The sequence below is a fragment of the Meles meles genome, chromosome 6 (genome assembly GCF_922984935.1).
Source record: "Meles meles chromosome 6, mMelMel3.1 paternal haplotype, whole genome shotgun sequence".
NCBI lineage: Eukaryota > Metazoa > Chordata > Mammalia > Carnivora > Mustelidae > Meles > Meles meles.
In genome coordinates this window covers 20873301-20900494 of record NC_060071.1, presented here as the reverse complement: position 1 = coordinate 20900494, position 27194 = coordinate 20873301, and the positions used below count along the sequence as shown (strand labels likewise).

The following is a 27194-nucleotide window of genomic DNA, read 5'->3' as shown; positions in this document are numbered from 1 at the left end:
TCATATATGTATGTGTGTGTGTATGGGGTAAAAGTGTTAAGTCATACCATGGAATGATGTCCCCAAACTTTTGACCATCTGGGAAGGGTAAAGAGAAAAGACAGAGGGCTTCATCTGGCCTGTAATGTCTTACATTTTAAAATCTGAGGGCGCTTGGCAGGCTCAGGAGGAAAACATGCAACTCTTGATCTCAGCGTGCTGAGTGCAAATCCCATGTTTGGTGTAGAGATTCCTTAAAATAAATAAAAATTTGAAAAAAGTAAAAAAAAAAAATCAAATCTGAAACAAAATGGTAATTCATTAAAGGTAGGTTGTTAACATCTCTATGGAAAAGTATAGGAGTTCCTGGGAGAAGAGATCTGCTTCAGACAAAACTGATAGCGGGTTCTGGGTCATGACAGTTTTCAACATACAGGTGAAAATACCAGTGCTAAAACACTCCAGAAGGGATTCAATCAGTGAGGTAAGGGACCGGTAAGCAGGATGCTCAGTCACAAGGTAATTTATACACTGAAATAAAATGCAAACTAAGAAGAAATGCCTTCAAGGACCAATTATATTTCACTGATGAAATAAATGCAAATTCTAATTCAAGAGAATGAAATAAAACACGGTAACCTATCACATTCTTCTATACTGCTACAAACCCACCATAGACCCTTCTAGGGGGCATTTAGTCCAGGGTTGATCAAATCCATTTTTTTTTTTTTTTTTTTGTTAGCTAAAGTAAATTATCTCACTTCGGGGTTAATTTGTAATAGCTTCTCAAACAATCATACTTATTCACCCACTGAATAATTATTTGTTGAATCTCTGACTATAAACAGCATTTTGCCAGAGGCTATGGAGGAATACAATGGGAGGAGACTAGGAGCTCTTTTTTTGGACTCATTTAATCCATGTAATAAACTATGATATAGTTACTGTCTTTCCCATCTTATAGGTAAAATGAGATTCAGAGAACTTAAAATCTACCCCAAATCACCATGCTGACATAGCATGAGCCCTAATTCAAATTCTGTTTGTCAGACAACCTCAAAACCCATACCCTTTCACTATACAGTTAGCTCTCAAGTCCAGATTAGGTCTTTTGTCTGTCCTGCTCTACTTCATATGGGCTGTACTCACAATATACCAGGGGTTACATTTTTCCAAGCACCAGACAGTAGAGTCAGGCTAGAAGAATACTGATATATTTTTTTAAGATTTTATTTATTTATTTGACAGAGATAGATCACAAGTAGGCAGAGAGGCAGGCAGAGAGAGTGAGAGGGAAGCAGGCTCCCTGCTGAGCAGAGAGCCCAATGCGGGACTGGATCCCAGGACCCTGAGATCATGACCTGAGCAGAAGACAGCGGCTTAAACCACTGAGTCACCCAGGTGCCCCTGATATAACTTTTGAACCAGTAACTCCTACTCCATGATTGAGAAGATAAAGACAGAAAACCTGAGAACAAAACAAAACAAAAAACAAACAAAAACTTTACTATAGACCCAAGATTAAAAAATAAATTTAAAAAGTTAAGGAACAAAGTTAACAACTAAAATCTTCCACACCAGGCATTTGTACCAAGAACTTTGCATATACTTCCAAAATCTAATTACCACATGATCACACATAGCCATGAGCATTATCAGCTCATCTCACAGGTGAGGAAACATCTGTATACAAATAACCTGCCTAAATTAATAGAGCTAGTTACATGAAGCCAGAATCTGAACCAGGTAGTGATTCCCAAGTGGGCATGGTTAATCACTAACAGTTTTATCCACTTTTTTGTACCCAATGAGAAATGTATTTTCTTCCTTTTCCTTTTTAAAGATTTTATTTATTCATTTGAGAGAGAGAGAGAAAGCACAAGCAGGGAGAGAGGCAGAGGGAGAAGCCGACTCCCTGTGAGGCTTGATTCCAAGACCCGGAGATCATGACCTGAGCCAAAGGCAGATGCTTAATCGTATGAGCCACCCAGGAGCCCCAAGAAATGTTTTTTCTATTTTAGATCGTGATCCAACATGTACACACCTATATAAAAGTAAGCTAACTTCTACAAAACATTATTTACCTTAATAGTGTGTAGCAAGAAAAAAATGTTTTTAAGATGCTGTTTTTAGGTCATGAAATTAGTATCTCATTAACCATGATTTAAAAATGCACAAAACTTAATTGCTTCAAGGATACAGTATTTATTACAACTATAGCAGCAAAAAAGGGGGAAAAAAGGAAAAAACTAAATGGCACTAAGTGGTCAGTCACAGAGCTGACTGATAATTATGAATATTTTAAAAATTGCTATTCAGAGAAAATACAATATGTACATTACTTAGATGATGCATAATGCTTATATACATAGGAAATATATAAATATAAAATAGCTGTCTTAAGGTAAAAAGGGATAGAGACAATTACATTTTTTTTTTTTTGATTTTTAATTTATAAAGGGTTTTATTTTAACTTACAAACTACTAAGAGACCAGATTATATCCACTTCGCTTTTATTTTCTTGGTGCCAAAACAATTCACCGATGTGTTCTTTTTTAAAATACCTGTTCCAGATCACGGTACAAAGTTTTTCAATCAGTTGTACAATGTTAGGAAAACTTTTATGCCAAAATATACAGCGGTAAAACAAATCAAACCAAAAATCCTCTCCTAATATTTTTAAAAGTGAGAAGTTGGGACCAAATAACTGATAATATTAAAAGAGAACAAAAGTTTGCAAGCACCTCCTAAAGCCACACACATTTAAGCGTTACAGAAATATGCCTCCCACCCCTACCCCTTCACCCAGTGCCTTTGACCTTCCCCAGGAACCCCTCAGAATCTGTCTCAGACTTCAAGAGGAGGAGGCTGGTCCACTTGTCTCCGGTCTGGCTCTGGCCTCCTCATCTGCCAAAGCCTCACAGTACTGTGCAGGCCAGTCCTTGGGGTCTTGATTATGGACTTTGGCCACAAACTTAAGAACTTTCATCTTGCTGGTTTCCAGGTTGGTTCGGGGGCCCCACTGCAATTCATAGTCTACGGGATCAGTGTGGGGTATCCGCCGGTACTCCAGGTAACGCTGCCGCACGAATTCTTCGGTAATAAGTTTCTTTGGGTCCCCAAACACTAAATGCTTCTTTGTGGGGTACACCCCTAAGCGACGCAGGAAGTCCCAGACCTCCGTTTCCTTGATAGTATTGCCCTTCATAAAAATGAGACCCAAAACAATCATCAGGAGGCCGGTGGTGGGCGTGCCCTGATCGCCTCTCACCTCCGCATCCTCCTCCACGGGTTCCAGAGTGTTGATCAGGATGTAGGTGTTGCTTTTGGGCTCCAGTTCCACCAGCTTGTACCCGAAGACGTACTCGAGGCGCTCGGCGGCCAGTTTAAGGAGGTCCGGGAAGATGTCCTTGTAGTCCCCGATGACGTGCTTCAGTATGTCCGTGCGCTTGATCGGGATCTTCTTCTGGTCCTTAATCAGCAAGAATTGCACCAGCTCGGCTACCTTCAGCTCCAGCTGCTGCTGGGACCTGGGCCCCACCTCCGGGGAGGCCTCGGCCCGGCGGGCACCCTGCGACGAAGAGCTCCGGGCCTCCTGGGAGCTGCCCGCCCCACGGGAGGTGCTCGGGGCCTCCTCGGAGCCGCCGCGTCCCCAGTCCCTCTCCCTCTCCACCTGGGAGTTAGGGCGACCCCGGCTCCTCGGTTTCTGCAACATGTCCCCGGCGGCTGGAGCCGTAACGGGCGGCAGCAGCGGCGGCTGCAAGATCGCAGCTGGGAGCGGGAATTGTGGGTTGGCGCGCGGCACGTCTGGGCGGCCGTGGGCGGGGCCAGAGGGGAAGCGCGTTGCATCACGGAGACTGCGCCTGCGTGGGCGAAGACCGCGCGTTGCGTCGGGGGTGTCTGCCCGGCGGCGGCGGCGGCGGCGGCAATCCCTGTAGTCCTGGAGGTGATTCTCTTTGTAATTTAGAGCGTTGTCTTCACCAAACCACCCAGAGAACAAGAACCGAAACTCCTAAGTGAGTCTGCGGCTAAGTTCAGGACCACACTCCCTGGCAAGTACTGCAGAAAGTGAGTATTAAGAGTGGTAGAATCGCTAATATTTTAGATGGAGGGAACTCGAAAGTCTGAAAGTGGGAGAAAAGTAAGGTGAAGAGGAAGGTTAGAGCGTCAAAGTGAGGCAGAAGCGTTTCTTCCTACATAAAACGACGTAGGGAGAATTAAAGACCCAGATGACTCCTTCCCCCTCGGCTCAGGTTCAAACCCTCAGAACCGTTCACCCGCCGGCCCCTAAGAGTTGACTAAAAATGAGTGTTTGGTAAAAAGCAAGCTTGCCTTGCAACCGGGACTCTTCTTAACCGCGTTTTCACTCTTTTCAGTATTTACGGTCTATGCATTAAACTCCCTCTGCTCTACTGCTAGGACAAAACCACCACCTAAAGTACGTTACAGTGAGGTCTTCCTGCTTCTGTCTTTTGGAAGGCACTTGCTCCTGTAAACTGCCTTGGGCCCGCAACCACAATTTCAGCAGAAATGGCTAAGAAGAGTGCTGCAAACAAACGTGATCCCTCAAGAGATCCCCATCTAATTTTGGGCATCACTGATCAAGAACTGCCATAATGTGAATCTCTTAGATTAAAATTTCTTAATTTTTAATATCTTAGCCTTAGGGCCCAATGAGAAAGAAAAGAGAACCCAGGAGTGTCATTCCTCATAATCTGTGATGTGTGCACTTTATATATATATTTTTAATTGTGCAGCTCTAATAGCCAACATGAGTCATTTCATTAACTGAAGCCATCTGCAGTCTGCTGCTGTTACTTCTGCAGATCTTAGCAAATGGGTTCCTTTTCTATTTACTGACTTAAAGAAAAGAAACTGAATTTCCTACTTTGTCTTTTTAAAGCTGCCCAGAAAGTGGGAAAACTTCAAAGAACCAAATCAAATTGAGTTCCTCTTTAATGCAAATATATTCAAAGGAAGGCAATTCAAAACACATTATTTGAATAATGGCATCAAAACACAACCTTATTAAAATTTCATTAAGTGTTAGTAACATAAAATTTTTGTTTGTAATTCAATATGAAAATGCAATCTGATAATGGCCCTGAAACTGCAAATCTAAATGTAAAATGATATTCCATGTTGTGATGCACGTAGGCTAAGATCTGGGAAACTATGACTAATAACTTCCTGTTCCACACAAGATCTAACAATAATATATCCTCAAGCATCCATCTTAATGACAGACGCTTACTAAGAAAAACAAATATATCATCAAGGCATTCTTTTTTTTTTCTTTTACAATGAAAATTCATCTGCTTCATTTTCCTTCCTTACAAATTTGGACTTTTGTTAAACCTCCTGCAATCAAGAATTCTGCAGAGGTCCCTCCAGAAGGATCAATTGTACCCTGAGTTTAAAAAAAGAAAGAAGGAGAGAGTGAGAGAAAGAAATCAGCAACCAACAGAGGAGAGAGAAATGGGAAATGAGATGAAAACCTTTGTCAACAATTAGGCTGCATTTTCAGTATAAATCTGCAGTGTCCTTCAGCAGCATCTTAATTCAGATTGTTATACTCAAAGTAAGTCAGAAAAGATACTGGTTAAAACACCTCTCTACACTGTCCAGGAGAATATACAGACAGGTGAGAAAATACAGACATGTAATAATAGTATTAGAATGAACTTTAGGCATTGCATGAAGTCATCCAGACCACCCTTCATTTGAGAATAACATGGATGTTTGGGGAAAAACTGTAGTGATGATGATGGTAATAACAACACTGACAGTAATAATAATACATAAACAACAGCTGACAGTTATTACAAAGGTCACTGTGGGTCAGACTCTAAGTGGTCTACATGTATTACACTTCATTTAATCACCACGACAATCCTATAAGACCTGTGTGTGATGTTTCTCTTCACACAAAGGAAGAAACTGAGGCACAGAGGAAAATATTAACTGTTTGGGAGCCTATAGCAAATAAGTGGTGGATCTGTTTCTAAATGAAGACCGTGTCCTGCCAGACACTGCTCTTAACCATATGTTGAAACAGAACAAAAATATGTCCTTGAAAAAGCAAAGGTATGGAGTTAGCTGGACCTACATTAGAAAACTGTGGTATCAGGGGAGCTACCGACACTCCTTTCTGTCTCCAAATCAACAACGTGAGATTACCATAGTCTTTCCTTATCCCGAGGGAATACGTTCCAAGCCCCTCAGTGGATGCCAAAACTGCAGATACCACTGATTCCTATATATATTGTTTTTTCCTATACATGAATATATACCTATGATAAATTTTACCAGTTAGGCACAGTTAAAGATTAAAAAGAATAACCAATAATAAAATCGAATTATAACAATATATTTAAAGTTATGTAAATATGGTCTGTCTCAAAATGTCACCCTTCTTATGATGTGAGATGATAAAATGCTTACATTGATGAGATGAAGTGAGGTGAATGACACAGCACTGTGATGTAGTGTTAGCCTGTTACTGACCTGTCTGCTTGCACAGGCAGCTGACCAAGAGTAACTGAGAATGAAAAGTGAAACCACGGATAAGGGGGGTCTACTCTAATAACCCAGGCATCAGGGAACTAATGAGATAGGCTTGTCAAGTGTCTAGCTGGAGTCTGGGACAGGGAAGTTGGTAAGTTTGTTTCCTTCTACAGGGTATATGTTAAGGAAAATATCTGAGGACTCTACAAAGCTCTATGTAGAATGTTGTTTACTGACATGAAACACTTGTACACACAAAAATGAGGAAAAGTTCTGGAAAGAAATACATCGAGATGCTATTAAAATTATTTTCTTTTAAAAATGAAATTCAGTGTTGATTGTCTTGCTTGGGAGATAAAAGCCTGCTTCCCTGCCTCCCCACCCCCCCGCCTGCTGCTCTGCCTACTTGTGATCTTTCTCTCTCTCTGTCAAATGAATAAAAATAAAATTTAAAAAAAAAATATGTTCTCAATTATTTTAACTTCCCATGACACCATGCTCCAGCAGTTGTACACATTTGGATTTTCAGCAAATTCAATGTGACTTGAATATGACATTTGTGACTTTGTTCAGCCTGTGAAGTAATAAAGACAAGTGGGGTTTTGTTTTGTTTTGTTTTTTAAGATTTATTTATTTGACAGAGACCATGAGAGAGGGAATATAAGCGGGGGGTGGGGGGGAGAGGAGGAAATCAATGCGGGGCTGTACCCTAGGACCCTGGCATCATGACTTGAGCCAAAGGCAGGTGCTTAACAACTGACCCATCCAGGTGTCCCAAGACGAGAGGTTTAAAAAGAAAAACCTTCTCAGTTTCTGTTAATGACCTTAATACTTTTATTTCTAGACCCCGCCCCCCAAAAAGGAAAAATTCTTTGAGGCAGAATTTAGCTAGCTAAGATTTCGAATGCATTGAACAAAGAAATGCCTACCAGTTACCAGTTGCTCTTTAGCTGTCTCTGAGTAATTAATTGCTTTATTTCATCTCCTTGGTAGCAAATGACTGCCAACAAGCTCTAATCATCTTTATTATCTACTGGATTCTCCTCTTCATTCACTGGTGTTTCTTGCAGACCAGAGAAAGATTTTAAATTTCCTGCTAACCACGTAGTGCAAAAAGCAGGTAAGGGCTTTCTGGGGTGAAAAGCAATGATAAAAGCATGCAGCCACCTATATGAGCAGCTTCACCGCCTTTTCCAGTGAAAGAAAGTGGGACAGTGTGCAGCATGTGAGCAAAGGAGTTGGAGCGGGGGAGGCAGATACTATTTTGGTGAGTAGACAGGAGGAAAAGGATTCCAGATACTATAATGGTTGCAATGAAATCCCTTGTATCCACTCATTCGTAAAAGATCCATACAGGTTAAATCACACAATAGGACTCCTCAATAACACTTTGTCCCTCATGGAAGAATACTTTAAATGGCAACGGAGCTTCCACCAACAGAGCTGGTTGAAGGGGCTGGAGAGGTGTAGCTTGAGGAGAAGGCTCTTTCCAAGCATTACAGCCATTTGGCCCAGAAACACCTTCTTAGATTCTTTGCAAGAAATAAAAACCTTCCAGTTATACAGGGCCTTTTACTTACGGAAATCATTAAGGTCTAGTAAGTTATAAAATTATAGACACGTAAGGTCTCAAGAGTAGCCAGTAAGTTTCTTGTCTGCTTGTTTTGCCTCTTGCTCTGCATCTTTTTTTGCTTTAGGAAAAGATGCTTCTTCCACCTCTACAAGACCATGTTAAGGCTCTACCTTTCTTTCCTGGGTGCAGGAGATTCAGACCAGCCACAGCGACTGGTTCAGAAGTCCAGTCAGCATCCTTTCAGAGGTTCACATAGGTTCTTTCTCCAAGCCAAGAAGAGGAGTGGTGACGTAAGCCTAGCCACCTTTGCCTTTGCTTGGACATAGCCTGCCTCATGGTGAAGCCAACTCAAAGATCTAAGAGATGGAGAAATAGATGTGATGCTGCCATTTGATTTCCAACTTCAAGGTCAGATTCCTGGGGCTAACTACTTAGGGAAGCAAGTCAAATCACCTTTTGCTTTACCTACTTCCAATTGGTTCTCCTCCCTTGAAACTGAAAAAATTCTGGCTAAACAGTATCCAAACTCAATTAAGCAGAAGAAAAGTAGGTACTAAGGAATGAGACTTGGTTTCAAGAGAATGAAGCAATACAAAGTGAATACTACCGATAAGATTATTGAATACAACGAGCGGTGATCTGAATACAATTTGACATTTTTATTACTTCTGGGCATGTTCTGTGGTAGAGGAATGCTCTTATGATTTTAACTGCTTAGCAATAAGGCCAAAGTAGAAATCATGAAAGACCGTTTTTCCATGTAGAATGTACATATGACCTAATCTGGTGATTTACCACTGAAGAAAGAAGTTTCAGACAACCTAGAACATGTCTTAAAGTATTTGTTATTCTAGAGTAGCTGTGTTCTCCATTTTTAATGCAAAGCATTTTGCCACACCTTTCAAGGTGACAGAAACCTCATTCTTTTCTTGTAGGTTTCACTATAGCCTACAACAGAGGTATACTCACAGGGCAAGGACACTAAGGAGGAGAATGGACAAGGCTAATACTCAGGGGCAAGACAGATAAGCTGTTTGGAGAAAAATGAACAAATTGAAATGGATTAAGAATAAAAGAAGTGAATAAGAAAGAAATATGAAAATACTGAAGGCAGACAAGAAAAACCTCACATGTATACATAACTGGTGGTCCTGAAGGAGATAACAATTAAAAACTGAAAACCAGAAATAATATTCAGAGATGGCTGTAGGAATCCTGGAAAGATGGTGGGTATGCACAGACCCCATGTCCCTGATCCCTTCTCCTTCTTGGTTCCATCCCTTGAGCTAAATCAGCAACGAAAGCAGGTATGCATTCAAGGCTGGAGAGTACACAAAAGCCATGGTTGATCCAAAATCTCCAAAGGAGAGTGTATAGGCTTCTTCCTCTCTGAGATGCAAGTGAGAGGTTGGGTATCTGATCAGGAGAAAGCCTGCCCCTTCCCAAGGACTGGGGAGACCCAAGATCTTATGGGTATTCAGCTGGCAGAAAGCCATGTCTCTCTTCTGAGAGAGGCTACAGCTCTGAGGGTAGTCCTTCAAGAGCCTGTCCAGTCTGCTGACTTATTGCCCTCAGAGGAAGCCTTACAGGAAGGTCAAATGCTATCAGGCCTTGATGTTGGGAGAGGCCTTGAGCAGTTTCAAGCCCATTCAGCCTGGACTCCCAAGAGGCCGCATCATGGTGCCTCAGGAGACATGTAAACAGTGTGTTCTTTGATTCACAGTGGCTCATAAAAGCAAAGTCTGCTGTGCCAGAAACTTCTGGGCCTCTGGCCACTTGCCAGCAACTCCAGCAGCATGCGTTGTAGAGGAAGGAAAGAAGTGCAGAGCCTGGCACCGGTGAAATAAGAAAATGGCTCATTACAGGTGATCCAAGAATTTAGAGAAGCAGTAAAACTGAAAAAGAGCTATACTGACCAAGAAAGAACACCCAAATTAATAAAATCGGGAATGAAGGAGGGGATATCACTACCAATCTCAAAAAAAAAAAAAAAATTAAAATGCTATGAGCAATAAAAAACTATATAACAACAAATCAGATAAATTCGGTGAAATGGAAAAATTCCTAGAAAGTTGCAGATTTCAAGAAGAAATAGAAAATATAAATAGGCCTACAACAAAGAAAGATTGAATTAGTAGTTTAAAAACCTCCCACAAAGAAAAATCCAGCTCTAGGTAGTTTCATTGGTGGATTCTACCAAAATTTTTTAAAAAATAATTTAAACCAACTCTTTACAAACTCCTTCAGAAAACTGAAAATCCAATTCCCAGCTCATTCCAAGTCCAGTATTATCTTGATACCAAAAGCAGACAGTAAGAAAACTACAAACCAACATCCGTTATGAACATAGATGCAAAAATCCTTATCAAAATAGTAACAAATTAAATCTAACAATATATAAAACAGATTGAAGACAATCCCTGTCAAAATTCCAGATGCATTTTGTGCAGAAATTGATAGGCTGATCCTAAAACTCATAAGGAAATTCAAGGGACCCAGAATAGCCAAAACGCTTAAAAAAAAAACAAAGTTGGAGGACTCACATTTCCTCACACTTCTACAATATGTTAAAACTTACTATAACACTATGTTAGTCAAAGCTCTGTGGTACTGGCCCAAGCATAAACATATTGTTATGGGATGAATTGTGTCTCCCTCCTCCTAAAATTTATAAGTTTATGTCCCAATTCCTAGTACCATTCTGTGGGTTGCCTCTTTGTTTTGTTGACTGTTTCCTTTGCTGTGCATAAGCTTTTGATCTTTTTTATTTTCAGCATAACAGTATTCATTGTTTTTGCACCACACCCAGTGCTCCATGCAATACGTGCCATTCCTATTACCCACCACCTTGTTCCCCCAACCTCCCACGCCCTGCCACTTCAAAACCCTCAGGTTGGGGGTGACTGGGTGGCTCAGTGGGTTAAAGCCTCTGCCTTCGGCTCAGGTCATGGTCTCAGGGTCCTGGGATCGAGCCCCGCATCGGACTCTCTGCTCGGCGGGGAGCCTGCTTCCTCCTCTCTCTCTGCCTGCCTCTCCGCCTACTTGTGATCTCTGTCTGTCAAATAAATAAATTAAAAATAAAAAAAAAAAACCCTCAGGTTTTTTTCAGAGACCATAGTCTCTCATGGTTCATCTCCCATTCCACTTTCCCTCAACTCCCTTCTCCTCTCCATCTCCCCATGTCCTCCATGTTCTTTGTTATGCTCCACAAATAAGTGAAACCATATGATATTTGACTCTCTCTGCTTGACTTATTTCACTCAGCATAATCTCCTCCTGTCCCATCCATGTTGCTACAAAAGTTGGGTATTTATCCTTTCTGATAGAGGCATAATACTCCATCGTGTATATGGACCACATCTTCCTTATCCATTCGTCCGTTGAAGGGCATTTTGGTTCTTTCCACAGTTTGGCAACCGTGGTCATTGCTACTATAAACATTGGGGTACAGATGGCTCTTCTTTTCACTACATCTGTATCTTTGGGGTGCAAATTGCAGGGTCATAGGGAAGCTCTATTCTTAATTTCTTGAGGAATCTCCACACTGTTCTCCAAAGTGGCTGCACTAACTTGCATTCCCACCAACAGTGGAAGAGGGTTCCCCTTTCTCCACATCCTCTCCAACACACGTTGTTTCCTGTCTTGCTAATTTTGGCCATTCTAACTGGTGTCAGGTGGTATCTCAATGTGGTTTTAATTTGAATCTCCCTGATGGCTAGTGATGATGAACATTTTTTCATGTGTCTGATAGCCATTTGTATGTCTTCGTTGGAGAAGTGTCTGTTCATATCTTCTGCCCATTTTTTGATATGATTATCTGTTTTGTGTGTGTTGAGTTTGAGGAGTTCTTTGTAGATCCTGGATATCAACCTTTTGTCTGTACTGTCATTTGCAAATATCTTCTCCCATTCCGTGGGTTGACTCTTTGTTTTGCTGACTGTTTTCTTTGCTGTGCAGAAGCTTTTGATCTTGATGCAGTCCCAAAAGTTCATTTTCGCTTTTGTTTCCTTTGCCTTTGGAGACATATCTTTTTGTTGTTGTTGTTTATTTTCAGCATAACAGTGTTCATTGTTTTTGCACCACACCCAGTGCTCCATGCAGTACGTGCCCTCCCTATTACCCACCACCTGGTTCCTCAACCTCCCCCCCACACCCCGCCCCTTCAAAACCCTCTGGTTGTTTTTCAGAGTCCACAGTCTCTCATGGAGACATATCTTGAAAGAAGTTGCTGTGGCTGATATCAAAGAGGTTACTGCCTATGTTCTCCTCTAGGATTCTGATGGATTCCTGTCTCAGGTTGAGGTCTTTTATCCATTTTGAGTTTATCTTTGTGTATGGTATAAGAGTTGAGGGTCCATATCTGGGCTCTCTACTCTGTTCCACTGGTCTATGTGTCTGTTTTTATGCCAGTACCATACTGTCTTGGTGATCACAGCTTTGTAGTAAAGCTTAAAATCAGGTAACATGATGCTGCCAGTTTTATTTTCGTTTTTCAACATTTCCTTAGCAATTCGGGGTCTCTTCTGATTCCATACAAATTTTAGGATTATTTGCTCCACCTCTTTGAAAAATACCGGTGGAATTTTGATCAGAATGGCATTAAAAGTATAGATTGCTCTAGGCAGTATAGACATTTTAACAATGTTTATTCTTCCAATCCAAGAGCATGGAACGGTCTTCCATCTTTTTGTGTCTTCCTCAATTTCTTTCATGAGTGCTCTGTAGTTCCTCGAGTACAGGTCCTTTACCTCTTTGGTTAGGTTTATTCCCAGGTATCTTATGGTTCTTGGTGCTATAGTAAATGGAATCGATTCTCTAATTTCCCTTTCTGTATTTTCATTGTTATTGTATAAGAAAGCCACTGATTTCTGTGCATTGACTTTGTATCCTGCCACGTTACTGAATTGCTGTATGAGTTCTAGTAGTTTTGGGGTGGAGTCTTTGGGGTTTTCCATATAAAGAATCATGTCATCTGCGAAGAGAGAGAGTTTGACTTCTTCCTTGCCAATTTGGATACCTTTTATTTCTCTTTGTTGTCTGATTGCCATTGCTAGGACTTCTAATACTATGTTGAACAAGAGTGGTGAGAGTGGGCATCCTTGTCGTGTTCCTGATCTCAATGGGAAGGCTGCAAGCTTTTTCCCATAGAGGGTGATATTTTCTGTGGGTCTTTCATAGACAGTACCTCAGAATGTGACTGAATTTGGAAATAAGGTCTTTAAATGGGTTAAGTTAAAATGAGGTCATTAGAGGGGGCTGCTAATCCAGTAAGACTGATGCCGTCAGAAGGACACCATTCTTCTTCATCTCTGAAAGAAACACCAGGGATATGTGGACACAGAGAGAAGGCCTTGTGAGGACAGAGTGAAAAGGCAGTGGTCTACAAGTCAAGAAGAGAGGCTCAGGAGAAAACATACTAATGAACTGTTTGATCTTGAACTTCTAGCCTCCAGACTGTTAGAAAATAAATTTCTGTTATTTAAGCCACCCAGTCTGTGGTATTTTGTTTGGCAGCCCTGGTAAACTGATACACATATAGAGCAATGGAGAAGAAGTGGGAGTGCAAAAGTAAATCCATACATCCATGGTTAGAAAGAGGGACTGAGGTAGTTCACTGGGGGTAACAAGAGATGGTCCTGGGATAATGGATATTCACATGCAAAAGAATGAATTGGACCCTGATCTCACACCACATACCAAACTAACTCAAAGTAGAACATGGACCTAAATGTAAGAATTAAAACCGTAAAACTCTTAGAATGAAACATAGGAGCAAATTTTCATGGCCTTGGGTTTGTCAGTGACCTCTTAGATAAGAGACTAAAAGCAGAAGTGATAAACAAGAAGATTGGTAAGTTGTACCTCATCGATGTTAAAAACTTGTGTGTGTCCAAGGATACTCAAGAAAGTGAGAAGGCAATCTACACATTCTGGGGGAAATTGTTTGCAAATCATGTATCTAATAAGGGACACATATATAGAAAATACAAACAACTCTTGGAACATAAGAAGATGACAGAAATCCAGTTGTAAAACTAGGCAAAAGATTTGAACAGACATGTCTCCAAAGATGTAAGAATGCCTAATCACATGAAAAATGTACAACATAATTAGTCATGAGGGGAATCCAAATCAAAACCATAATGATCTACTACTTCATGCTCCAGAGTGGATGTAAACAAAAAAGGCAGGTAATATCAAGTGTTAGCCAGGAGGCAGAGGGGTTGGAAACCTCAGATATTGCTGGTGGGAATGTAAAATGGTACAGCTTCTGTGGAACACAGTTTTATCATGGGGAATGGGAAGTGACCACTAAAGGGTTTGAGATTTCTTTCTGGGATGATTGAAAATGTGACAAAATTAGATAATTATGGTTGTATAACTCTGAAATATGCTAAAAAAAACACTGTATACTTTAAACAAGTATATTAATAAACCTATTTTTAAAAGAACCCAAAGAAGATCAAGCTGAAGAATCTTGAATAAGGGGTGCTTGGGTGGCTTGGTGGGTTGAGGCCTCTGCCTTGGGCTCCGGCCATGGTCCCAGGGTGCTGGGATCAAGCCCTGCATCGGGCTCTCTGCTTGGTGGGGAACCTGCTTCCTCCTCTTTCTCTGCCTGCCTCTCTGCCTACTTGTGATCTCTGTCTGTTCAAATAAATAAATAAAAATAAAATCTTAAAAAAAAATCTTGAATAAGTTTTTCCTTCTGAAGTATAATGAAATGAAACAGAAAAGAAGACAAAGAAAACAGTAATGAGAACCATCAAATGGATGCAGTTAAGACACCCAGACTTTCTGGATCAACAGTATTAGAAAGAATTATAATTAAAAAGTTAAACTAGAATGGAGCAGCGTCTACTGTTGAAATAGTGATTTTTGCCACTAGCACAAAAATGTTTTTATATTTTGGGCAATTAATGAACATCTTTATGCTACATGGTTTATGGGACACAGTTTCATCCTTCCTCTGCCATCAGTTTCCTCTGGGCCCTGGAAGACCTCTCATTGGTTAGGTCTCAGCCTCTTCACCTGCAAAAAAGGCAGGGCTGAGTTAGGCAAACTCTTTTCAGCTGTAAAATACTATTAATATATGAAAGAATTCTGAGGGGCACTTGGGTGCCTCAGTCGGTTAGGCATCCAACTCTTGATTTGGGCTCAGGTCATGATCTCAGGTTTGTGAGATTATACTTTGCCTCAGGCTCCACACTGGGTGTGGTTTCTGCCTAAGATTCTCTCTTTATCTCTAATAAAATACGTGTGTGTGTGTGTGTGTATTTATATAAAAGAATTCTAAATCAAAAATCATATACACATGTTAAAAAGGGAAATAGAAAGCCCCTCCTGAAAGTAACATTTAAAGAAACAGCTGGTTACTCATTTATTAGATGTCAGTATGCTGGACCATCCTGAGCTTCCCAGAGCATATGCTGGTAAAACAATAAATTTCCTAACTTGTCTCTATTTTTCCTTAAGTGACACAATTCTGTGACTTCTAGGACAAGTGGAGGTCTCCATTTAATACTACTCTGTGGCGGGGAGCCTAGGTGGCTCAGTGGGTTAAAGCCTCTGCATTTGGCTCAGGTCATGATCTCAGGATCCTGGGATAGAGCCCCACATCCACTCTCTGCTCATCGGGAAGCCTGCTTCCTCCCCCCTCTCTCTCTGCCTGCCTCTCTGCCTACTTGTGATCTCTGTCTGTCAAGTGAATAAACAAAATCTTAAAAAAAAAAAAAGATTTAAAACTACTCTGTGGGAATGAATCTTTAACAGCAGCAAAATATCTTGAAGTAATGAGGGCTCTGCTGCTTCCTGCCATCCTGTAAAGGTAGGCTTTGGGGGGTTGCCTTGGCCCTTGGGTATTCTTGAGAGAAGAGCAAAATAAAAAGGTCATAAAGTCAGTCATGCAGGCATCGTGATCCCATGCTTTCAGAATTGGATCTTTCCGCTCATGAGCAAGAACAAGTATCTGTTATCTCAAAGAGATCTACCATATCAAAACATACCAGCCTCACTGTGAAAATAGCTTCTGAATTAAGCATAGTGCAATATGCATAACTTAATGCAGGATATTCACAAATATGCAAAATCAGTTAACATCTGCAAAAGTATGTATAGGTGTATTTATGATACATGATTTTAAACTAAAACCTTCTTTGTTTTACAAGCTAATTTTTTATTTCCTCATACAACCCTGAACTGAAGGCAAGATCTACTGCAATAAAAAATAAAGCAACACCTTCCCACACTCCCCCAAAAGCGGTTCAGACACATACAATGGATTAATAAGCAAGTCACACACAATTTTAGGTACACATGTGCTCCTGATTAGGCCCAACTTTGACATGATCTCTCTTACCCTGATGTCATCACTTTACCAAGCTATATTTCATTAAATGAATTGAATTTGGTTCCCACCATGTCTCAATTATGACATCTGGGAACAGTGAGGTTCTATACAAGAACCATATCAGGATCGTAAAACTTAATAAAATCCAGTGTGCGCATGATTCAGGTGAGACATGTAACCTCACCGATCTTGGGGTTCTATCCACTCATTTGTCTGACCAGATTTTCAAGTACACCTTCTGAAAGGCTGTCCATCTGGTAGAAAAAGATAATCTTACTATAAAAGAAGAAGACGAAGAACAGCGACAATCATTTTTTCAGTTAATACAGAAAATGAGTATTTTCAAAGACTAAGAATTGATGTAAAGTATCTTCCTACCTAGGGGAAACAGAAAGTCAGATGCTCTGTCCTTTGTACATGGGCAAAACTTTCTCTTAACTGGACTCTCGCTCACCTGGACAAAAAGATATGGATATATCTGGATATATCTATTGGATATATCTGTTGCCTTTCTTAGTATGAAAACTGTTCAAATGAGCAAAATCTGCGCTCAACCAGAACTCTCACTTCTGTTCACTTGTCTTTGAGCATTAAAAGACTGAATGCTACCCTATTTACATGAAAACTTGCAAATCATTTAGGGCATATCTAACAACCCTGCTAAATAGAGAAGTTGGCCACCTCATTTGTTACAAGGTTACTAGTTGTCTAAGAAGGTACCCTCAGAAACTCAATATTAAAGGAACCTCAGTCCCCTATCCTAAGGCTTTCCTTGCATTTACATGAGATGTTTTGGCCCTAGTGGAGCTTTCAGAAGCCTTAAACAAAGAAAATATTAAGAATGGCATTCCAGAAACTACAAACTCCCAAAATTGAAACAGGAAGAAATTGACAACCTGAATAGACCGATATCTAGTAACGAGATTGAAGCAGTGATCAAAAACCTCCCAAAAAACAAGAGCCCAGGACCTGACGGATTCCCTGGGGAATTCTACCAAACTTTCAAAGAAGAAATAACACCAATTCTCCTGAAGCTATTCCAAAAAATTGAAGCAGAAGGACAACTTCCAGACTCTTTTATGAAGCCAGCATTACCCTGATCCCCAAACCAGGCAAAGACCCTACCAAAAAGGAGAATTTCAGACCAATATCACTGATGAATATGGATGCAAAGATTCTCAACAAGATCCTATCAAACAGGGTCCAGCAGCACATTCAAAAGATTATCCACCATGACCAGGTGGGATTCATCCCTGGGTTGCAAGGTTGGTTCAACATTCGCAAATCAATCAATGTGATAGAACAAATCAATAAGAGAAGAGAGAAGAACCACATGGTCCTCTCAACTGATGCAGAAAAAGCATTTGACAAAATCCAGCATCCGTTCCTGATGAAAACACTTCAAAGTACAGGGATAGAGGGAACACTCCTGAACCTCATAAAATCTATGAAAGACCCACAGCAAATATCATCCTCTATGGGAAAAAGCTTGCAGCCTTCCCGTTGAGATCAGGAACACGACAAGGATGCCCACTCTCACCACACTTGTTCAACATAGTATTAGAAGTTCTAGCAATGGCAATCAGACAACAAAGAGAAATAAAAGGTATCCAAATTGGCAAGGAAGAAGTCAAACTCTCTCTCTTCGCAGATGACATGATTCTTTATATGGAAAACCCCAAAGACTCCACCCCAAAACTACTAGAACTCATACAGCAATTCAGTAATGTGGCAGGATACAAAGTCAATGCACAGAAATCAGTGGCTTTCTTATACAATAACAATGAAAATACAGAAAGGGAAATTAGAGAATCGATTCCATTTACTATAGCACCAAGAACCATAAGATACCTGGGAATAAACCTAACCAAAGAGGTAAAGGACCTGTACTCGAGGAACTACAGAGCACTCATGAAAGAAATTGAGGAAGACACAAAAAGATGGAAGACCGTTCCATGCTCTTGGATTGGAAGAATAAACATTGTTAAAATGTCTATACTGCCTAGAGCAATCTATACTTTCTTTAATGCCATTCTGATCAAAATTCCACCGGTATTTTTCAAAGAGGTGGAGCAAATAATCCTAAAATTTGTATGGAATCAGAAGAGACCCCGAATTGCTAAGGAAATGTTGAAAAACAAAAACAAAACTGGCGGCATCACGTTACCCGATTTCAAGCTTTACGACAAAGCTGTGATCACCAAGACAGCGTGGTACTGGCATAAAAACAGACGCATAGACCAGTGGAACAGAGTAGAGAGCCCAGATATGGACCCTCAACTCTATGGTCAAATAATCTTCGACAAAACAGGAAAAAAAATACAATGGAAAAAAAGACAGTCTCTTCAATAAATGGTGCTGGGAAAACTGGACAGCGATATGTAGAAGAATGAAACTCGACCATTGTCTTACACCGTACACAAAGATAAATTCGAAATGGATAAAAGACCTCAACGTGAGACAGGAATCCATCAGAATCCTAGAGGAGAACATAGGCAGTAACCTCTTCGATATCAGCCACAGCAACTTCTTTCAAGATATGTCTCCAAAGGCCAAGGAAATAAAAGCGAAAATGAAAACTTTTGGGACTGCATCAAGATCAAAAGCTTCTGCACAGCAAAGGAAACAGTCAACAAAACAAAAAGGCAACCCACGGAATGGGAGAAGATATTTGCAAATGACAGTACAGACAAAAGGTTGATATCCAGGATCTATAAAGAACTCCTCAAACTCAACACACACAAAACAGATAATCATATCAAAAAATGGGCAGAAGATATGAACAGACACTTCTCCAACGAAGACATACAAATGGCTATCAGACACATGAAAAAATGTTCATCATCACTAGCCATCAGGGAGATTCAAATTAAAACCACATTGAGATACCACCTGACACCAGTTAGAATGGCCAAAATTAGCAAGGCAGAAAACAACATGTGTTGGAGAGGATGTGGAGAAAGGGGAACCCTCTTCCACTGTTGGTGGGAATGCAAGTTAGTGCAGCCACTTTGGAGAACAGTGTGGAGATTCCTCAAGAAATTAAGAATAGAGCTTCCCTATGACCCTGCAATTGCACTGTTGGGTATTTACCCCAAAGATACAGATGTGGTGAAAAGAAGGGCCATCTGTACCCCAATGTTTATTGCAGCAATGGCTACCGTCGCCAAACTGTGGAAAGAACCAAGATGCCCTTCAACGGATGAATGGATAAGGAAGATGTGGTCCATATACACGATGGAGTATTATGCCTCCATCAGAAAGGATGAATACCCAACTTTTGTAGCAACATGGACGGGACTGGAAGAGATTATGCTGAGCGAAATAAGTCAAGCAGAGAGAGTCAAGTATCATATGGTCTCACTTATTTGTGGAGCATAACAAAGAACATGGAGGACATGGGGAGATGGAGAGGAGAGGGAGTTGAGTGAAACTGGAAGGGGAGATGAAGCATGAGAGACTATGGACTCTGAAAAACAACCAGAGGGTTTTGAAGGGGTGGGGGTGGGGGGGTGGGAGGTTGAGGAACCAGGTGGTGGGTAATAGGGAGGGCACGTACTGCATGGAGCACTGGGTGTGATGCCAAAACAATGAACACTGTTATGCTGTAAATAAACAAATTAAAAAAAAAGAAAGAAAAAAAAAAGAATGGCATTCTAGGCAATAAACAAGTTTGATCTCATTTGGACAAAAGGAGTACAAATAAGTCCTAGGGAAGGAAGAAGCAGAGAATGGGTAAGACAGAACACACATTTTAATGTCAGGGAAAATGGCAACTTTATAAATACAAATACGCTAATTGGGGGGAAATTGGATGGGGAGATGAACCAGGAGAGACTGTGGACTCTGAAAAACAAACTGAGGGTTTTGGAAGGGAGGGGGGTGGGGAGATGTGTGAGCCTAATGGGTGTTAAGAGGGTACGTATTGCATGGAGCACTGGATGTGGTGCATAAACAATGAATCTTGGAACACTAAAAAAAAAAAAATAAAGTTAGGTATGAAAATAAAAATATATGTTAAACGGCAATCATCTATCAGTGCTGTGGTTGAGAAAAGTGATTCAAGGAAGAGATAAAGCGAGTCAAGATGGCGGAGAAGTAGCAGGCTGAGACTACATCAGGTAGCAGGAGATCAGCTGGATAGCTTATCTAAACATTGCAAACACCTATAAATCCAACGGGAGATCAAAGAGAAGAAGAACAGCAACTCTAGAAACAGAAAATCAACCACTTTCTGAAAGGTAGGACTGGCGGAGAAGTGAATCTAAAACGACGGGAAGATAGACCGCGGGGGAGGGGCCGGCTCCCGGCAAGCGGTGGAGGAACGGAGCACAAAATCAGGACTTTTAAAAGTCTGTTCCACTGAGGGACATTGCTCCAGAGGCTAAACCAGGGTGAAGCCCACGCGGGGTCAGCGTGGCCCCAGGTCCCGCAGGGTCACAGAAGGATCGGAGGTGTCGGAGTGTCGGAGAGCTCACAGGTATTAGAACAGAGAAGCCGGCTGCAGAGACAGAGCCGAGGACTGAAATCTCAGCTCGGGGTTACCTTGAACTGGTCGCGGGCTGGGTGAGCTTGGAGCGCGGCTAGAGGCTGGGGATACGGGAGTGATTGGGTGCTGTCCTCTGGGGGCGCACTGAGGAGTGGGGCCCCAGGCTCTTGGCTCCTCCGGGCCAGAGACTAGGAGGCCGCCATTTTCATTCCCGTCCTCCAGAACTCTACGGAAAGCGTTCAGGGAACAGAAGCTCCCAAAAGCAAACCCGAGCCAATTACTTAGTCCGGCCACCGGTAAGGGCGGTGCAATCCCGCCTGGGGCAAAGACACTTGAGAGTCACTACAACAGGCCCCTCCCTCAGAAGATCAACAAAATATCCAGCCAGGACGAAGTTCATCTATCAAGGAAAGTAGGTTCAATTCCTAAGACAGCAGCGCAATTCCAGAGGAGGAGAAAGCAAAGCATGGAACTCATGGCTTTCTCCCCATGATTCTTTAGTCTTGCGGCTACTTCAATTTTTTTTTTCTTTTTTCAATTTTTTTTCTTTTTTTTTCTTTTTCTGCTAAATTTTTTAAAACTTTTACCCTTTTCTTTTTTAACGTTTTTTGACTAGCTTATCTAAATATATATATTTTTCTTTCTTTTTTATACTTTTTCTTTACTTGTTTTATTTTTTAAATTTTTTTCTTTTTTTTCTGAACCTCTTTTTATCCCCTTTCTCCCCCCCACAATTTGGGGTCTCTTCTCATTTGGTTACAGCGCATTTTTCTGGGGTCTTTGCCACCCTTTTAGTATATTATTTGCTCCTTCATATCCTCTTATCTGGACAAAATGACAAGGTGGAAAAAATCACCACAAACAAAAGAACAAGAGACAGTACCGAAGGCTAGGGACCTAATCAACACAGACATTGGTAATATGTCAGATCAAGAGTTCAGAATGACGATTCTGAACATTCTAGCCGGGCTCGAAAAAGGCATGGAAGATATTAGAGAAACCCTCTCTGGAGATATTAAAGGAAGAGATAAAGCCCCACACCTAAGCTGAGAATCACATGCATCCAGGAAGGAAAACAGAGCAGAGGGGAACCTGCTGCCTACTTACATGTCTGACCCAGCTGGTTGGCTGCAATCTTGCTTCCCACAACCAGGAATCCACTGTGGGAAAGAAAGCCCTAAATGCACAAGAGGCAGAGGAGCTTGGTTTTCTGAAGGACTCCTGCCTCTTGAAGATGGCAACATACTGTCTTCTGGCTGGATAAACCAGGGCATCTTTCTTGAGAAGTGTGACTTTTTTTTTTTAATTCAGATTTTACTAATCTCACAGGTTTGAGAGAGGTGGTGTGGGAAAAGCAAATGTTAGCTAATTAACTGTTTCCTGGGATCCAATCAGTCATTAAAAATGTGCTTGTGCAATTTTCTTGAGCTGCTCAATTGTTTATAATTATCCATTGGTTCATACTACTTACACATGTTTTCTTTTCCCTTCACATTTATTTCTAAGCAAATTACATAATTCAGTGTGGTTATTACTCTGGATTACTCTGGATATATTACTATCTATTGTGAAACCACACAGTAATTAATGTGGATATATCTGTTATGCTTAATCCTTTGTGCCCAGGTGTGATTATTAGGTGCAAATTACAGAAATTCAGCCCAACTCAATTGCCACTTAATATTAACATTCATTCACGTGTTCATTTGATTAATTTTACTCAAGGGTGATTTTTCTAAATTTATGAGTAAATTATGCAACCCACATAACAAGTAACTGGTTTTAGAGTGGACATGTGGCCCAGTTCTGGCCAAAGAGATACTGAATATTTTGGTGATATGTGGGGGGAGGGCATCTGAAAAATGTTTACTTGCTCTCAAAAAGAGGTTCACAGGAAACAATTCCTCTTCTACTAGACATTTTATATCTGCATGTAATGCCTCAAGTAGTGGCAGTCTTCTAGAGACCATGAGCAGAGCTAAGCTGACACATCAAAATATTGAAACTGATAGAATGAAAAGCTAGAGAGAATCTGGATCTTGGATGACTTCTCTGGGCTGCTGAACCAACTAACTCTGAAGCAGCCCACCTTTGAACTTGTTATTTGAGAAAATTTATGCCCTTTGTCATTGAAGGTTTTGTGAATTGGGTTTTATGTAACTTATAGCCCAAAGCATCCCAGCTGACATCTGTAGACAAGAGAATCCCAGCAAAGGGAATATACCAGTTGGTTGTTCCAACTTTACCTGGTGAAGCCAGGGCTCCCAGTTACCCGCCATGTGCCAACCCCCTTCACCTAGCTCTGAGATCTATAGATGTTTCAATATCAGCTTGAAATACTGCTGAAGGTTGTGGTACAAGACTGCAAGTTGGCAGTCAGCCTCCCTCTCTATGGCAAAAAGACATTTAGATGTTATCGAGGACCTGCGAAGGGGGAGGAGCTATGATTTGCCCTGATATCCAGAGTCTGTAAGTTAGAAAGGCAGAATTTGCTTGGAAGTCCTGGAGATGCGTTCTTATATTTCATGGATCTCACCCTAGCTTCAGTGATGCCCATCAGCAAATGGTTCCTTTTGAGTACCCACTGAGGAGTTTACTCTCACTATATACAAGAACTTCAAAGGATATCACCAACTTCCCATTGCTCAATTCACTGTTTCAAGCAAGGTCATTTTCTCTACCTGCCTGATGGACTTGGCATTTTAGTTTCTCAAGGCCATCTTCCAGGAGACTGAATCTTCAGTTTTCTGCCACTTGGCCTATACTGGTCCCTGGCCCCTAAAGCCCTATTCTATGCTACAGATTTGGTTCCTAGTTTTCTTGGAAAGAGAAGACAAGAGGTTATAACCTGAGGGTCTGAAGGTTTTCAGGAGTGCCAATATGTCCTGGCTGTGTGGACTCATGCAACATCCCCAAGTCTAGCCTTGTTTCCTGCCTATAACTGTTAGTAATATGATGAAGACCAGGAGACAGCTGAGCTCTGAGAGCCCCAGGATGGCCATCTAGTCACATGTTCTCTCCTGCATCTGGTGATGCCTGGGGTGGAGGTGTGTCCAGAGGCTAACCTACTATTGCTCTCAATGGCCTTTGATAAGGGTGCATGCTTAGAACAGAGAGCCAAAATTAGTGACTCTACAAACCAAAGATAGTATGGAGAAGCTGCATCTCTGGAAGAGCTCAGAGTGAGAAGCAACTCTCCCAAGCCAGAGTTGGCAACCCAGGGGTCTCTGAGCAGGAGAGAGGGAGCCTGTATGACTTACCTGAGGTGTTGGCCAGCTGTCTCCATTGACAGAGAAGTTGCAATGTAGGTCTGAAGAAAATCTAGCTCTATCTGATTCTGAAAACAGACACCATCCCTATTCCTACCCTTCCCTCTGCCATACCTAAAGTGTGGCAATGTAGTTTGCCAGCCCAGCTGCCCCTTCCCCACAGAGGGAAACATTCCCACCCTATCTGCCTCCATCTCTTCCTGTTACTCTACCATGGCCTTAAAGGGGATCTTGCCATAGCCACCAGCTAAGCCCAAACCAGCACTGTGGGAAATCCTAGCAAAATGATCAGGCAGAGAAAACTCACATGCACACTGAAGAATCATAGTGGTTTAAAGAAAAGAGAGAGCCAAATTCCAGAACAGATGGCTACTATGGAGCAAAACAAATAGAAGAAACAGAAATAGACTATCAAATAAAAACATAATGAGAACACATAAGGAGACATTATTAGAGCACAATAAAATGTTTCTAGAACAGAATAATTCTTGGTTTTTAAATTTAAAATTCTAGGAGAGGTACTATAAAAGAGAACAGTCCCTGCTGAAAACCAAATCACTAATTTAAAAGGTTCAAGTGAAAGATGTGTCACACAGTACAGGACAGAAGTTAATGGAATAAAAATCATTCACAAGGGAAATATCAAGACATGAAGGGCAGAGAAGGAGGCAATATTATATAAATCACAGAAGTTTGGGAGAAAAAACATATGACAGAATAACCAAAGAAACCATATAAAAGGAAATGCAACTCAAGTCTTCAGATTTGAAAGGGCTCTTCAAAGGCAGAATTTAGCCCCATCCTTGCTAAAATTTCTGAATTTCAAGAATAGAAAAGTTGTACAAGCTTCCAGACAAAAAGAGTTAAGTTGTTTATAGAAACAATCAGTCTAATATCCCATTTCCCACTTGTAAACCAAAAATTCTCTACACAGGCAAGCTATTATATGTGAGTACAAAGGAATAGATTATGGGCCTTGCAACGTGGGAAGCAGGTGTCCCAGGTGTCCTCTTTGAGAATACTCCAGTATACTCTCACCAAAAAACCAAATCAAACAAGGACCTATGGGAGGTGAAGATAGTTTAATAAGCATTAAGACAAATCTTACAATATTTATTTTAAAATCTTAATGGACAATGACAATGTGAATGTAAATGATACTACATTTGTTCATCATGATTCTTGAAGTAGAAAAAGGAAGATTTTGGTAAGAGCCTGGACCCAAACAATCTCAGCATATACCAGGAATAAGAAGAGGCAGGAGAAGGAATATAAAGAAAAATGATTCTAAGGGTCTCGTCCCGGCAGAGTGAGATCAAGAGGACACTGAAGATATTTCAGTGGGAGGGTGTGCTATTTATTAAGCTATGATCTCTTTGTTCCAAATCCACTGCTCTCTTGTGCTGGGGTTGGATCTCTGAAAGTTGTGTTTTTCTTCTGTTAGATGCCTTTCTGTTGGGTTCTTCTAATAAGGAGCAATGGGGTAGCCTGAAAAGTGGGGCAAGGGGTAGGACATGCTTCTTCCTGTTTGCTTGCGCTTCTGGTCAGTAAGGTCCTAGCAGTACCCCCTGTCTTGGCACCAGCAATTGGTTCCAACCTCTTTCAACACTCGCAAAACCAGCTTCATTGTGCTGTCACACAGTAATGATCAACAGCAAGGTACATCTCTGTAGATATTAAAAGGATATGAGAATATGAATTACAGTGTTCACCAGTACATTTGAAAACCAATGAAATGGGCAAATTCCTTGGGAAATAATCAAACAAAACCTATACAAGAAAAAATGCACAAGGTTATAATAGTCCTGGGAACTACTGAATCTGTAATTCCAAGTTTTCCCTCAAAAAAAAAAAAAACAAAACAAAACCCAAAAAGCCCAACCTATGAGACTTCACTAGTGAAATCTACCGAATGCTTAAATGAGAGATAACATCAGTCTTAAATAAATGCTTCCAGAAAAGAAAAAGAGGAACTATTCCCATTGTGTTTTATAAAGAAATCACAACTTTAATATAAAAATCTGACAAGGACATTTTAGAAAAATGAAGATAAAAGGCCAATCTCCCTCACAAATATATAATCAAAAGCCCCGCAGAAAACATTAACAAACAAAAGCAAGAGATTCAGCATTGAGAAAGCTGAGTTCAATCTAGGAAAAGCAAATTAGCTGAACATTCAAAAGTCAATCAAGGTGATTCACCTTATTAACAGAATAAAGTATATTTTTCATATGGTCATCTCAAAAAAGAAAGAAAAGTCAAGGGAGAAAATTCAATATCTATTCATGATCTGAAAAAATACTAATAAAACAAGAAACTCAGAAATCTGGAAAAAGAAGGGAACTTATCACTGCAAATAATCTGCGTTAAACATCACTCTTTATTATGAAATATTTAAAATATTCCTCTGAGATGAGGAATAAAAGTTACAAAGATTGAAAAAACCAAAATTGTCTTTTTCTTTCAAATGACATGATTCTATATGTATAAAATTCAAAAAATGTGCAGCCACTTTGGAGAACAGTGTGGAGATTCCTCAAGAAATTAAAAATAGAGCTTCACTATGACCCTGCAATTGCACTACTGGGTATTTACCCCAAAGATACAGATGTAGTGAAAAGAAGGGCCATCTGTACCCCAGTGTTTATTGCAGCAATGGCTACGGTCGCCAAACTGTGGAAAGAACCAAGATGCCCTTCAACGGATGAATGGATAAGGAAGATGTGGTACATATACACAGTGGAGTATTATGCCTCCATCAGAAAGGATGAATACCCAATTTTTGTAGCAACATGGACGGGACTGGAAGAGAGTATGCTGAGCGAAATAAGTCAAGCAGAGAGAATCAAGTATCATATGGTCTCACTTATTTGTGGAGCATAACAAATAACATGGAGGACATGGGGAGATGGAGAAGAGAAGGGAGTTGAGGGAAACTGGAAGGGGAGATGAACCATGGGAGACTATGGACTCTGAAAAACAACCAGAGAGTTTTGAAGGGGCGGAGGGTGGGTGGTTGGGGGAACCAG

The 27194-nt window shown here is 40.8% G+C and overlaps 2 protein-coding genes across 4 annotated transcripts in view; both read right to left on the bottom strand.

The window, feature by feature from the left end:
* FAM189A1 (family with sequence similarity 189 member A1) overlaps nucleotides 1-27194 on the bottom strand; it is a 501535-nt gene that overhangs the window by 139193 nt on the left and 335148 nt on the right. The gene's annotated exons all lie outside the window — the stretch shown is intronic.
* Nucleotides 2477-3776, bottom strand: NSMCE3 (NSE3 homolog, SMC5-SMC6 complex component). Its single transcript, XM_046009858.1, has one exon. It carries the CDS (start codon nucleotides 3693-3695, stop codon nucleotides 2835-2837), a length of 861 nt encoding a protein of 286 aa, XP_045865814.1. The 5' UTR covers nucleotides 3696-3776; the 3' UTR covers nucleotides 2477-2834.